At 41.5% G+C, this 13905-nt stretch overlaps 1 protein-coding gene across 3 annotated transcripts in view; it reads left to right on the top strand.

Moving 5' to 3' along the window:
• Positions 1 to 13005, top strand: part of EVA1A (eva-1 homolog A, regulator of programmed cell death) — a 57653-nt gene extending 44648 nt beyond the window's left edge. For 2 of the 3 annotated variants that reach the window (XM_035110345.3, XM_088665517.1), the window contains exons 5-8: positions 234 to 395; positions 3149 to 3275; positions 5468 to 5530; positions 10002 to 13005. In XM_035110345.3, the coding sequence (XP_034966236.1) occupies positions 234 to 395; positions 3149 to 3275; positions 5468 to 5530; positions 10002 to 10131 (482 nt within the window). In that variant the 3' untranslated portion in view covers positions 10132 to 13005. Of the gene's footprint in view, positions 1 to 233; positions 396 to 3148; positions 3798 to 5467; positions 5531 to 10001 lie in introns of all 3 variants that reach the window. The other variant, XR_015948818.1, reaches the window with a different exon arrangement.
• Positions 13006 to 13905: the final 900 nt, after the last annotated feature.

Raw genomic sequence — 13905 nt, 5'->3', positions numbered from 1 at the left:
CTGTATGGTGAAGGGATTTTTGGGGAAGAAGTGAAGACTTCGAATAATTATAATATGCAGCAGGAGTTGGAATTTTGGGGGAACCATGGAGGGATGGATGGGAAGTCGTAGGCTGAATGACTGAATGTTAAATTTGAAATGTTGTTGAATTATTCTTTATTTTTCATATTACTGTAAATAGATAAAAAGAAAAGAAAGCTCGGCCATTCTTACAATTTCTCTCTCTTTTTTAGGAGATAATGAGAATTCAGACACAGAATGGACATTTTATCCAAGTTCCTTTGGTCACACTTATTACACGGGGAAAAAATGTTTCTTTGAGGGTGTACACCTCAGAACCAAAACCACAACATCTGAAAGGACACTGGAAATGTGCTTTGGAAAGAAGAAACATGGTAACACCACAGAAAACTTTTAATTCTTTATCTTAATATCTTAAAAGTTTTGGGCTACCAAAACTATGAGGTTCAGTTTTCATGTTTTCATACACATTTTCCAAGGTGGAACCAGCAACATGTGAGTTTTGTCTCCTTTTCATTTTTCAATGTATAGGTCACTCAACTTTTTTCAGGCCAAAAACTGCACTGAGGTCAAGTCTCTGTGAGCCACAGCTGAAAGTGAAGTGGGGGGTGTTAAAGTGTATGTGCCCCAAATTTGCCATTTTTAAAAAGGAGGAATGAGGGGAGGGGTGTCACAAAACATTTTGGCATCACCAAATTGCATCGGGGCCCCACAAGAGTGCTCTGTAAATATAGATAGATAATATAAAACAGTTCAAATAGTACCACTTTGGGGCTCCTTGGGAAGCCACAAAGCTGACGCATTACAGTGTGTGGGGTGTGGGTGTGGGGTGTGTGTACCATAAGTAAAACACACACACACACACACACACACTAGCTGGCCCTGCCACGCGTTGCTGTGGCTTTTTGTGTTAAATGGACCTTTTTCTGTTAAATGGACCTTCAGAGTCTCCCTTCAGAGTCCCCCTTCATTTTGCACACAATCATTTCCACCAATACGCGTGTTCTGTAAAAAATTTCCCTGTCCCAACCCTGACTCCCCTACCCACGTGTGTTCTGTAAAATCCCCCCGACACATTTATCCTACCCAAAGGCATGGCTCTGTAAAAGGCCCATATTTAGTTTGTTGTTGCCTGCGGCCTAGTCAGTTCTCCTGGCTGGGCAATGGTGCGACCTAGTCAGTTTTCCCGGCTGGGCAATAGTGCGACCTAGTCAGTTTTACCGGCTGGGCAATGGTGCGGCCTAGTCAGTTTTCCCGGCTGGGCAATGGTGCGGCCTAGTCAGTTTTCCCGGCTGGGCAATGGTGCGGCCTAGTCAGTTTTCCCGGCTGGGCAATGGTGCGGCCTAGTCAGTTTTCCTGGCTGGGCAATGGTGCGGCCTAGTCAGTTTTCCTAGCTCGGCAATGCTGCAGCCTAGTCAGTTCTCCCAGCTGGGCGATGCTGCGGCCTATTCAGTTGGCTGGGCAATGCTGGGCCTTGTTGCTGCAAAAGGCCTGTTTTCAGTTGGTTGCCGTGGAATTTTGTGATGTCACCAATTGTCTGCAGCCAATGGAGACGCTGCTTCTCCGTTCTATTTCCTAGCATGCACTTTCGTCTGAGTGGGGAGGTTTTGAACACGGGGTTTTGCGTTGCACAGGTGTGACATCTGTCTTTGAAAATGGTATGGGCTTGCTCTTGTAGTCACATTTGACTTTGTGTCAAAATTTGAACACAATCAGTCAAGCGGTTCCATTGAACATTGGAGATGAACACACGCCCAGTTTATATATATATAAAACCTCTGGCACCACAGTATTGCAATGGGAGATGTGGGAACAATGAGCATTAAAAAAAAAAGTTTACAACTTTTTAGTGATTTTTAAACAGGGTTGGAAGTGAACACCCATGCACACCCATTTGACAGCATATTGTAACTGCTGTGGATCCATCGGAGCAGTCAACACTTGTTAGAACAAAGCAATCTTCAAATGAGAAATGTTGATGGTTCAGGGGTCACAACATCTCTTAGGGGACTGAGTGCCACCTTCAAGCCCTTGGTTAGTTACCCCTGGTATAGATGATTATCATTTTTTCCCATATCTATAGCCTTGCTCCCTGCCTCCAAGGCTCTCAAAATCTGTTGCTGTTTTAACATTGTTTTTTGTTTATTTACGTTATTTTAAATTTTGTTTTCATTTCTGTGAGGTGCTTTATACTCTGTGAAAATGGGGTTAATTAAATACAGCAAATGCTTTGGCTTGAATATTTTTGTGATCAAGAAGGTGGGCCTGAAATGTTTACTGAAAGGTTTCTGAAAACCTGCCACTTTTTTGCTAGTTCCTTGTTATTCATTGCCCTGATTGGTTGCAGATCCAATGCCACCAAGGTATCAAAGGCCACTAGGAGATCACGCGAGAGCAACTGCATTGCCCCCACCCCCTCTGACCCTCTCCTAAAGAAGGACATCAGGCATCATGGGTCAGAATTGTAGCATTTCAAGAGTGACTGTGGACTCATCTACACAGCTGCAAATAAATGTGTTGTAAAGTGCAATATACAAAAGTGACACTAGATAGCAACAGTGACCTATGCCAAATTCAATGGATTTTTCAAAACACTTTTTAAAAGAACATTTTCACAGCATTTTCTACGGTATATGTGTGTAGATTTCACCATAATCTGGTACTGCAGATGCTTCTATTTAAAATTTAAGAAAGTGGTTTTAGGTTTATAGTGGCATTTGTTGTTTAGTCGTGTTTGACTCTCCGTGACCCCATGAACCAGAGCATGCCTTGGAAACTCTCACTTTCTTCTCAAAGCTTCTCCTTTTTTATGCCCATGGAGTTTTCTTGGCAAAATACTGGAGTGGTTTGCCAGTTCCTTCCCCAGGTGGATCACATTTAGTCTAAACTCTTGGCTATGACCTGTCCGTCTTGGACGGCCCTGCACGGCATAGTTCATAGCTTCTTGGAGTTATTCAAGCCTCTTCACCACAACAATGAAGGGGTTATAGTGCCATACATAGCTCTAAATTAATGTTATCTACGTATGTGCATGACTCAAATGGATCTTTTTCTACTGTTCAAATGATAGAAACTAAACTTTTGCCCCCAGTGTCCTATCTAGTTGTGTTTTTGTTTGTCATCACAGTGACTAAAGATGCCTCCAGAAATGGTATTCCACTGGTGACACTGGGAGACCACCCTTACGCCTATCCAGAACAAAGCAAAGACTTCCACAAATTGGGACCAACCGTGCCTCCAGTGAATTTTGGGAGGCAAGTTCCACACGCAGCCTATGATGGCTGATGATAACAGTGATAATCACATTCCACATTTAAAGTGACACAATTAAGTGATAAATCTCTCTAAACAATATACAGTCATACCTTGGTTCCCAAACGCCTTGTGACTTGAACGTTTTGGCTCCTGAATGCCACAAACCTAGAAGGAAGTGTTCCAGTTTGCTAACATTCTTTGGAAGCCAAACATCCGACGCAGCTTCCGACTGAGTGCAGGAAGCTCCTGAAGCTAATCGGAAGCTTCACTTTGGTTTTTGAACGTTTTCGGAAGTCAAACAGACTTCCAGAACAAATTCCGTTCCACGACCAAGGTACGACCGTACACACATTTATAAAAAGTGAATCATATACAAAGGTACAAATGCAATAAGATACAGCACCTGAGTCCAACATGACTAAAATATCGATCTCAATCAAATGACATAATTCTAAGACTCCTGGTTGTTCCTTGGCTGCTGCATCCCTTCCTTTCCCGCACATGGTGACGTACAGTGTCAGGTGAGTATTTGCAGCCCAAATTGGGACCCATGTCAGCTCTAAGTAGGGCCGCAGGATGGAGTTTCCCCACCTTGATCTAGACTTTCTTCAAGTCTCTCCCCTTTGTTACTACTGTGTCACCATCCTTTTTGTTTAGACAAATATCTGTATCTTCCACCTTGGAAAACAGTGCTTGTTTTTCATGCCAACCTTTTATACTCAGCCTATGCCTCTAAGTGGGCCTCAACTACAGAGCAGGCAAGAGGTCCCTGGAGTGCAATCCCATCACATATCCTACTTTATGACTAACATCCCTATTAAGGCCCAAGCTATTGTTTTGAATCCTTTATTTTACACCCTGTTCAGCATTGCAAAGGTTTCATTTAAAAAATGTATAGCTTAATGTTAGATGCTAATACACAAGTCTTTCATAAACTTAAAGTTACAATGGGAATGGGATCTTGGAGAGGAAATTACATCTTGATAATGGAATAAAATATTGTCAGACTGGTCCTGTAAATCTTTGTCTTCCCAAAGGAGAGATCTGTCTTTACATTGTTTAACCCAGATTTCCTGCCCCCAGCATGACAGTTGTCTCATGGGCATTAACACATGCCTTTTGTGTCACTGTTGGTCATCAAAACCCTCTTTTGCACTCTTTTTGGAATGAAGATGCACAATGAAAAGTCTGAACCCTTAAACTGGCTATCTGATTTTGATAATGAAAATGCAGCTGTTGGCTGCTGGATTGTTCATCTCACTGAGAAAATGCTGCAGAACTAACGTGGGGGGTGGGACAAAAACTGCAAGGTGGCAATGGGATGTATCACATACCATCTCAAAGAAGGTAAGAGGCCAGTTTGAAGTGGATTCATTGTATGATGCATGGTTTCATTTTATTAACTAATCAATTTTACTAAAGGAATGGGCAAAGACAAGCCAGTCCCACCACATTATAAATTTCTTTGGCAAAAAATCTAAACTGTTACTGTGACTTGCAGATATCTCCTAAGCATCCTTTTGATGGTCCTTTTTAAAAAAGACAGACAGGATACCTGTGCATGACAATGCCTGTGAAAAGAAAGGAGAATTAAGAACCTAGAGATTTTTGCAATAATGATGTTTGATGTGGTTAGTAGGATTTATGCTATTGTTTTGCTATTTTCAATAGAGATTTCTAAAAAAACATCAATCTGCAGTCTATTTAAGTACATATATTGTGAGAAATATTTGATGTCTATGGTGACCTGTATGTGACTTTCTGGAATCAAAGCAAAAAGCCATAGATTTAAATAACGTAGAGAAATTTCCAAACTTGTAGAAGCTCAGAGGCAATCTTTACAAGTGAACTCATTTTATTGCCAAGAAAAAACAAATCCATATATCTTCTACAGTCTTGAACAAGAAATGTGGGTTCTATTATTGAAAGAACTTGCACCTCATAGGAACTGCATTAGGATTTTGCACATGTAGTGCAAGGAGTGTGGTGGAGTCTCCTTCTTTGGAGGTCTTTAAGCGGAGGCTTGACAGCCATCTGTCAGGAATGCTTTGATGGCATTTCCTGCTTGGCAGGGGGTTGGACTGGATGGCCCTTGTGGTCTCTTCCAACTCTATGATTCTATGCAATACCAAATCAAATCAAAATCAATGATGTGTCTGTTTCCAAATGGCTTTTGTTTTCTTTTTAATAGTTCCAAGTATATAAAGCAGTCAGATACGTTTATTCCTCTCCAGCACTTGCCAGGAGTTCCTTGGTATGTATCTAGCATTTCATTTAATACTCTGCCATTGTATGCTTTTGTTGTTTTATGCTCTAAAACAAAGTAATCCTACCTTTGGAGAATAGGGGAGGATATGCCAATTTCAGTTCTCTCTGCTTCTCATTTTTCAATCAGCGCTTTATGTTCATTTATCCTAATAAACACAGTTTCATATGCAGTTTCAACTAATGTATACATTTTTGCAAGCATTTTCTCCTAATACAATCCATGGGTTGGTTGGAGAATTGAAAAATTTGAACAAGTGCAAAATTTGCATAATGATTGAGTTTTGGTTCTCATTGGAAAGTGTGAATTCAGTCGATTCACCTTTAAATGCAAACTTTAGCCTTTGTCCCTAGCTAGAGAGCAGCAAGGGAAATTGATATGCCACTGTCCTGGTTCAGACGTTTATCTGTAGAACTAAGTCACAGAGTATCCAGATTATGCTTTCAGGGGCTTTTGGTGAAGCACTTAAGAGTCACTTGCACCTCTAGTAAAGAGATTTCTAAGAGCTTATTTTAAGCATGACATGAAGAGGTCAAGCTAGCTGTTAAACTTCCGTGTTTCTCATATTATAAGACACGTCTTATATTCCTTTTTCCTCAAAAAAACACACTATGGCTTATTTTCAAGGGATGTCTTATTTTTTTCCTCCTCCTCCTGCCGCGGCCGGCATTGCTGCTGTGCCTATCACTATGTCTTATTTTTGGGGAATGGCTTATATTCCTTGAATGCTTAAAAATCCTGCTATGGCTTATTTTATGGGTATGTCTTAAAATATGAGAAACAGGGTTGCAACGAAAAACTAAGAAAGTAACTATTTACTTTTTGTGTATGTGATTCAGTTGGTGATTTATTTATATCTTGAAATCCAACTAACAAATAAAGGAAATTAGCAAAAGTATTAAAAGCAAGTTTTCAATATCTTAAAACCAAAAACTAGTGTATTAAAACCTAGTATTCAACAGCCAGATATAAGGACCAGCAATTGCAGTCTCAGTCACAGTGCCTCCCCGCGCCCCCTGCTCTCATTCTAAGGCAAAGAGGGAGAGTACAGACTCAGGCAGACAATGATCTGGAATTCAAATGGCCACAACTTTATTGATTACATGTGTTGGTGGAACTTAGGCTCAGGCATTGGGTATATTTCAGCAGGCAGGGTGGGTGGTAGCAGTTGGGAATGGGTGTCCCAGAGTGACTTTGGGTAGCGTGTGCTCCCACATCTGATACACCAACCATGCAATGAGCTCAGTCCTACTTTGCTTCACAATGTCTCAGGCAGGATGCCGGGACCCTCTAGGATTCTTCATGCAAGAAGAAGGCCTTTCTTGTAGGAAATGCATGATGAATTAATGTATCTGTTTTGCCACAGAAAAACAGCAACAATAGGAAGCCACGCTTGGTAGAGGCACTCTGCTGGATACTTGGAAAATACTTATGTTAATCACACACACACCTGACAAACTAACAAAACTAACTTTTTGCTAGGATATTTTGTTTCATGTGAAATGGCCCTAGAAAACACTTCTCCAATCCTGAAACAGCTGGAATAGAATAGAATAGAATAGAATAAGACCTTGGAGTTATGAGGTTTTATAATTTTTAGAGTGTAAAAGAGAGGAGAGTATGTATATTTCATTGTTCTACTTCCTTGATTTTAGTTTCCAATTCTTTAGTTTTCATCGTGCAAGCTGGAAAACTGTAGCTTTACCACCCTCCTGTGGTGGCTAAAGCCCTTTGCAGCTTATAGCGAGAATATAAAAGGGACAGCATCCACAAAGAATTCAGGCTTATATAAAGAGGCATTTTAAATATATACCTGTAATCCCTTTTTGCCTAAAACTCCCTTTGATTGACCTGAATATACAATGGATTTCTCCTTTGATTGATAGATCATGTTGGAGATGATCACAAAAATGTTAGTGCAAGGTCATTTGCATTTTTGAAACCTTTAATCTGCTGTGCTGCACAAATGCCTCTTGCACAGGCCTCATGAAATCCTCTCTACATTCACTTAGGGTTATATGGATGTGCTTCAAGTGGTTCCAAAATTCATTCCCACTTCCAGCTGGTATTTTCCAAACTGCTGCAGTTTTATTTTTTACAAGTCTGTCTTCTGTTTTGTTGTCTGATATATGGAGTTTTAAAAAATGTATATCGTAAACTACAATACATGCATTTAGCTCAGTCATCAAGAGATACAGTACTTGCAAATCAATCAGTTTTCCTGGGTGTTCCCTTGCACAGTTAATGAATTTCCAAAGAGTCTTTTGCAGCAAAAACAACAGTTCACCAGTCCTTTGAGGTCCGATTGCTCAGCCTGGGTGCTTTGGGAGGAAACCACTACCAGCACCACCCTCCTCCTCCTCCTCCTCCTCCTCTCCCTATGCTCTTCATCTGAAAAGACCTTCTCCATACTAATTAAGGCACCCAGAAGCAGAATCCTCACTTGCTCAAAAGCAAATCCTGCTGAATTCAAGATGAGTCCGGTTAAGACTCATTGCAACCCAAGTCATCAGTTCAGACACTAAAATATACCATTGATACAACCTGTGGACTTGGATACTCATTTTGCAGAATTAGTAAATGTGGAGCTCTGAGGTAGAATAGATGCTGAATAAGTGGCAAGGATTGTATTTTCACCAGGAGATACCATGCAATAGGGCCAAGAGCTTCTAGAGGTTACTGTGTCTTAGGATGTTGTGGCTCTCAAAGGGTCTGCCACTCTTTATGGGAGTTACTTTTGGTAGCACTAATGATAGTATAGTATAGTATAGTATACCACCCATGGAGCATAGTATACTATACTAGTATAGTATACCAACAAACAGTAAATTGTAGATTAACTACAGTTAACTACAGTTTCTATAAACATCCAGGTTTCGTGCATAGCGGAAATTCTGTTTGTGCTGCTGTGCACGTCCCTCTGCCATTTGTGAAGCAGCAACTTCAGGCTTGTCCTGACTAACAACACTGCATCCTTCCTTCATTTCCCTCAATTCCTGAATTCTTGTTTCTATAAGCTTTTGTTCTACTGTTTCACTACTGTCTTTATGACTTTTGACCTCTTACTTTGTATCTTTGCTCAGTCTATTTACGATATCATCCTGCATTGTGGCCAAAGTCATTTTGAAGGAACCAAACAGTTCTTTCTCAACCTCATCAGGGAATGGCTGTAGCTCAGAAGGAGCCAACTCTTTCTCTTTCTGCAGCCTGACTGCTAATGGATCTATTATTACTCTTTCTCTTTCTGCAGCCTGACTGCTAATGGATCTATATTGGATTCCAAGAAAACTGGTGGAACACTAGGACCCATAGCAGGCTTCTTTGGGGGCATTTGATCAAGTTTAATAGCTCCTAGTGATTCTGTTACCATCTCAGCTGAGGCATGAGATCTACAAAGACTTCCTGCTGACTTTCCCGTTGAGAGGAACTGATGACATAAACATGAAGCAGTGAAAGTTGGTCAGTTGTCTCAGTTGTACTGGCAACATGGCCTTTTTTATCAGAGTGGGAGGACAGCAAATATTCCAGTCATTCTGCTTCTGCCCCCACATAATCCATATCTTGGGGTATGGATAGAACTTATTTTCAAGCAACATTTGCCACTCTTTGGCATTGTCCTTCTCTTTCTTTAGTCCTCCTCACTTTCCACCCATGGAGAATTGGTCAGTTCTGGGCTATCTCCATAGAGTCAGGGTGAGCAGCTTCCTTCGAAGATCCAGATTGTCTGACATCATTTTTCCAGCTGGAAAAAACTTCAGTACCTTCCCTGTTTGGTGGAACCCCCTGGGCTCTTGCTCCCCTTGCAGAGATCTGAAGCTTCAGACCACATGCAAAAAGCAACAGGTCTGTAGCCCTTGCCCTTCAGATTGCACCAAAGGGAAGGGAGGGGACAAACAGCCTCAAGGAGCTTAGGCAGCAGTCCCAGGTGAAAAACATGTCTAAAGTAGAACCAGAGATGAAATAACGGCTTAGGGAGCTGGATATGTTTAGCCTGGAGAAGAGAAGGAAGAAGATTCCACCTAAACATTAGGAAGAACTTTCTGACAGTAAGAGCTGTTCGGCAGTGGAATTTGCTACCAAGGAGTGTGGTGGAGTCTCCTTCTTTGGAGGTCTTTAAGCAGAGGCTTGACAGCCATATGTCAAGAATGCTTTGATGGTGTTTCCTGCTTGGCAGGGGGTTGGACTGGATGGCCCTTGTGGTCTCTTCCAACTCTACGATTCTTTGATTCTATGAAATGTCTCTAATACTGCTATTCTGAGTAGACAAAGCACGAATTTCTGAGCTTGTAATGCCTGTCTGCTTTTTGAGGTGAGTTTTATGAGTCACCTACATGTGTATTTACATGCCAAGGAGCATGAACTTTGGGTGCACAGCTTTGAATTCACTCTGTTGTGACAGTGAAACTCTACAATTAATTTGTGTATTTTTTATCTCTCCCATTGTGGGCTCCCTCTCTAGCATCCCTTTCCGCATAAAGGAGAAGCAGCAAGAATTAGAAAGGGAAAAATTGGAAGTGAAACGCCTGGACATATGGAAGCCTTCTCCGTCTCTGCTGCAGTCTTTGTTTACAACTGGACCGACCAAATGATCGACTTTTCAATATTTTTAGACGTAAATGCAGCTTCTGGTCGCATGTCATAAGGTCCCTGGGAATATACCTGCTAACAATTTATTGTCCTAGAACAATTGTCATTATTTGTAGAAGCCCAGGTACAGGTTTCTTTAAAAACAAAATTAGACGTTAGCCATTTTAGTATAAATCACGTTACTTTCTTGAAACGATTAGTCTGCATTCACAAATGAAAATAATACACTTTACACTTGCTCAGTGGTACCTTCATCTATTCAAAGTTAATATCTTCTAAGGCTGAACCCAGACATTAAATTACCGGTAGATGCCAGGAGTTTAGATGCCAACAGTTTGCATAGCAGATTTGCATACAACTCTTGTATAGAAAGTGGACATGGAACAGAGAATTTAGAGTTAGAAGGAACTTGGATATCATCTCATTCTCTTCTGATAATTTCAGCCAAGGATTTTCAGCCACTTGTGATGTGAAATCCTCTCATGGTCATTCTAGGTGGTGGTTCCTGCGCTGAGAAGCTGCAGAGATCCAAGCACTTTTTTTTAATTTTAAAGAAACCTTCAATAAATGCATACAATTAAAAACCAGAGCCTTAGTCATTTCATACAGCCATTAAGGCAAGTAAGTGACAACTCCAGCCAGCACCCACCCTTCAGGATGCCCGAGAGAGAGAGAGAGAGGTGGTCCCTGCTGCATTGACAGAGGCAGTGATGCAGCAGCTCCTAAAGAAACTGGCTCTGGACCCATTTGGACCGGAGCAACTATTGAGCAGCTACAAGTACCCACTTTGGGGGAAGCTGGTGGAGAGGGCCGTGGTAGGACAGCTACAAACAGGCGCCAACGGGAGGGAGATTGGGGCTGACATTGTCCACAACGTTCTGACGTCACGTCAGGAACATGGCAGTGGGCCGCTCCTCCTCTGGGCCAGGGCCTGCTTCCCCCCTCTTTCCCCTCCACAGCAGCAGGAGGAGGAGCTGCCAGCCACTGAGGTTGCACTGCCACTGTCAGGCTGTCCTACACACGAGTAGAACCTTGGCAGAGACACATGCCTGACTGGCATGTTCCCTCCCTCCTGGGCGATCGTTCGGGAACTTCAAAAGCATTCCTCAGCCCAAACATCACAGCGACTGATGCCAGAAGACATCAGCACACTTCGGATCCGCAGAGGTTTGCGCAGTTGCATAACAGAACTCAGTAGCACAGGATTTTGGCTAATCTACTTTATTTACATATAAACACACATGGAGCACGGCAACATGGCTCCCTCTCTCTCTAGCATCAGATAGCAAAGGGAAAGAACAAAGGACAATAGTCCTAATTCAGGAACACACAGTAAGACAAACATCCTGTCTACGTCACACCCCATTCCTGCGGAAACAAAACACATACCGTCATGTGATAGACAACAAACCCATGACTGCACACGAGGAATGAAACTCCAACAACCTCCCCCCCCCCCGATTCATGAACTGTGCTGCAGTCATCAGTGTAACTGCCACAACCATACAGATGTCATACGCACAGTATACTTCTGTATCACCCGTTCCACCCTTGGAACTACCTGCAACTGGATTAGCTTTGGGCCTTACCATCTTGCACTTCTGACTAGTCTTGGCATCATAGCCCTTCTGACTATCAGGAAGTCTCACACTTGGCTTTGTTGGGACTCGAACCCTAGCCTCGTTCCTCTCTGAGGAATCAGTGTTGGCACACACGGCCTCTGAACGTGATTCTGCTTCCTTCTCTAAGGAAACAGTGTCTAAACACACATGGAGCACTGCAACATGGCTCCCTCTCTCTCTAGCATCAGGCAGCAAAGGGAAAGAACAAAGGACAATAGTCCTACAGTAAGACAAACATCCTGTCTACATCACTTCCCATTCCTATGGAAAGGAAACACATATACAGTCATGTGATAGACAACAAACCCAGGACTGCACACAGGGAATAAATCTCCAACAGCCACAGCCTTCCTAGGATTCCCACAACTTTCCACAGATAGTTAAAAAAATAAAAAAGTAATTTATATGTAGTATATAATCACAAAGCTAAGCTAGTATGTAAATAATTAGATCACAGAAAAGAAATATGAAATGAGCAAAGGAATGACAACTGTTACCAAAAATGCACAGTACACAAAAATGATTTGGAAACTTACAGACTATGAAAAAACTATATTGGCTTTGGAAAGGAAAGATAGGCAGCATAACTCTCAGCATCCCCACTGAGCAGTAAATCGTGCTGTGTTCACTGAGGATTTTTCCCAGGTAACTGGGCTGCAGCTGTGGGGCTAACGTGGGTTGTGCAAGTGACACGGCCCAAGGAGCAATGCTTCAAAGGGATTCCAATTTTGTTCCAGCTTTTGCATTTTTTCTGAAATTACCGAGGGTGTATAATGGGGCTCTCTCCTGCACAAGTTCCCTTCCAGGCTCTCTGTCCCATAGAAACGTTCCATTTCAGAAGTTCGACTTGTGCTTTTGAAAAATTGTTATTTATGAAACCTGTCAAATGAGTCTGATAAGAAATCTGTTTGACAAATGTATTCCAGCTAAACAGGGATTAAAAAACCTGAAAAACTATATTCACTGAGGGAAATAGAATAGGTGTTCAAATATTGGTGGCTGTTTATATGTTTGCTTGAGATCAGAAATAGGAAAGAAACCTCTTTACTTGGACATTATTACTTTAACTCTTGTGCAACTTCTTGATCTATGTGCCTATTTTATAGTTTTGTTTTCCATCTTTTAATTTTTTTCTATTGTTCTCTTTGTTTTATATGTATTATAAGATGAATTAATAACAATAATAAACTTTACCAAAAAATAAAAGAAAAAAGGGGGAAAAATAAAAAAAATTCTACCAATTCTACAAGCTGATGAATGTCTGTCTGTCTGTCTGTGGTGTTTCACACTCAGTACAATTTCTAGTTGAAGTCTGTACTGATTGGCTTACTATGTCTTTAATCATTTAAATAATTTCCTTAAGCTTTTGCAGAGTGGTGCAGAACACAAATTTCATGGCTTTGTATTTATCCCCCAGTGAATTGGTCAATGTGCATATTAAAGAAGAAGAATATTACAGTTTTGTTTTAAGAAAAATATGGAGGCAGCAGCACAGAGCAGCAAGGTTCTTTTCTGTCTCCAGTTCTACATAACATCTATATAAAATCATGTGGTGCAATCATCAGATGGAGGCACTTTGGGCAGGAGCTTCTCATGTCTGGGAACTGGGGGTTCCTGGTAATGTTGCCCCCCCTGCACAAATAGGATCCTAATCTGGGGTTGAGTTTTGCCATCTGAGGTCTAGGTGGCTTTGACCTCTAGGAGTGCCTTTTCCCAGCTCCATCTGCTTGGCTGGCTATGGGTGTTCCTGAATAAAGATAGCTTTGCCAGGGTGTTGTAGGCCCTTGTCAACTCCTATGTAGGCTCTCCTGGTCTCCCTTTGAAGAAGGTCTGGAAGCTGCAAGTACAGTAATACACCATGCACATTTCAGAACTGGTGGAAATGGCAGGGCAGAGAATGGACAACATTTCTAAGGAGCCACAAGACTGTTGTAGGCTCACATTTATTTTCTACATTTTTGTATTTGTCTGTCATGAACATTGTTTATGAGATCATTGTTATGTTATACTGAAAACAATGAAGTGCTTATGTAACAATAAATGGTTGAGAGATCAGTGAGAGATATTTAAAGCAGCTAGTTGACGTAACTGTCATCCATAGTTTCCCTTACAATGAGGTCAAGCTGCAGTGCAGACCTAGTTCCGTATTTATAG

Source organism: Zootoca vivipara, chromosome 3 (genome assembly GCF_965207765.1).
Source record: "Zootoca vivipara chromosome 3, rZooViv2.hap1.1, whole genome shotgun sequence".
Classification (NCBI taxonomy): domain Eukaryota; kingdom Metazoa; phylum Chordata; class Lepidosauria; order Squamata; family Lacertidae; genus Zootoca; species Zootoca vivipara.
The sequence above is the reverse complement of the archived record's forward strand: the minus strand, read 5'-3'. Positions and strand labels throughout refer to the sequence as shown.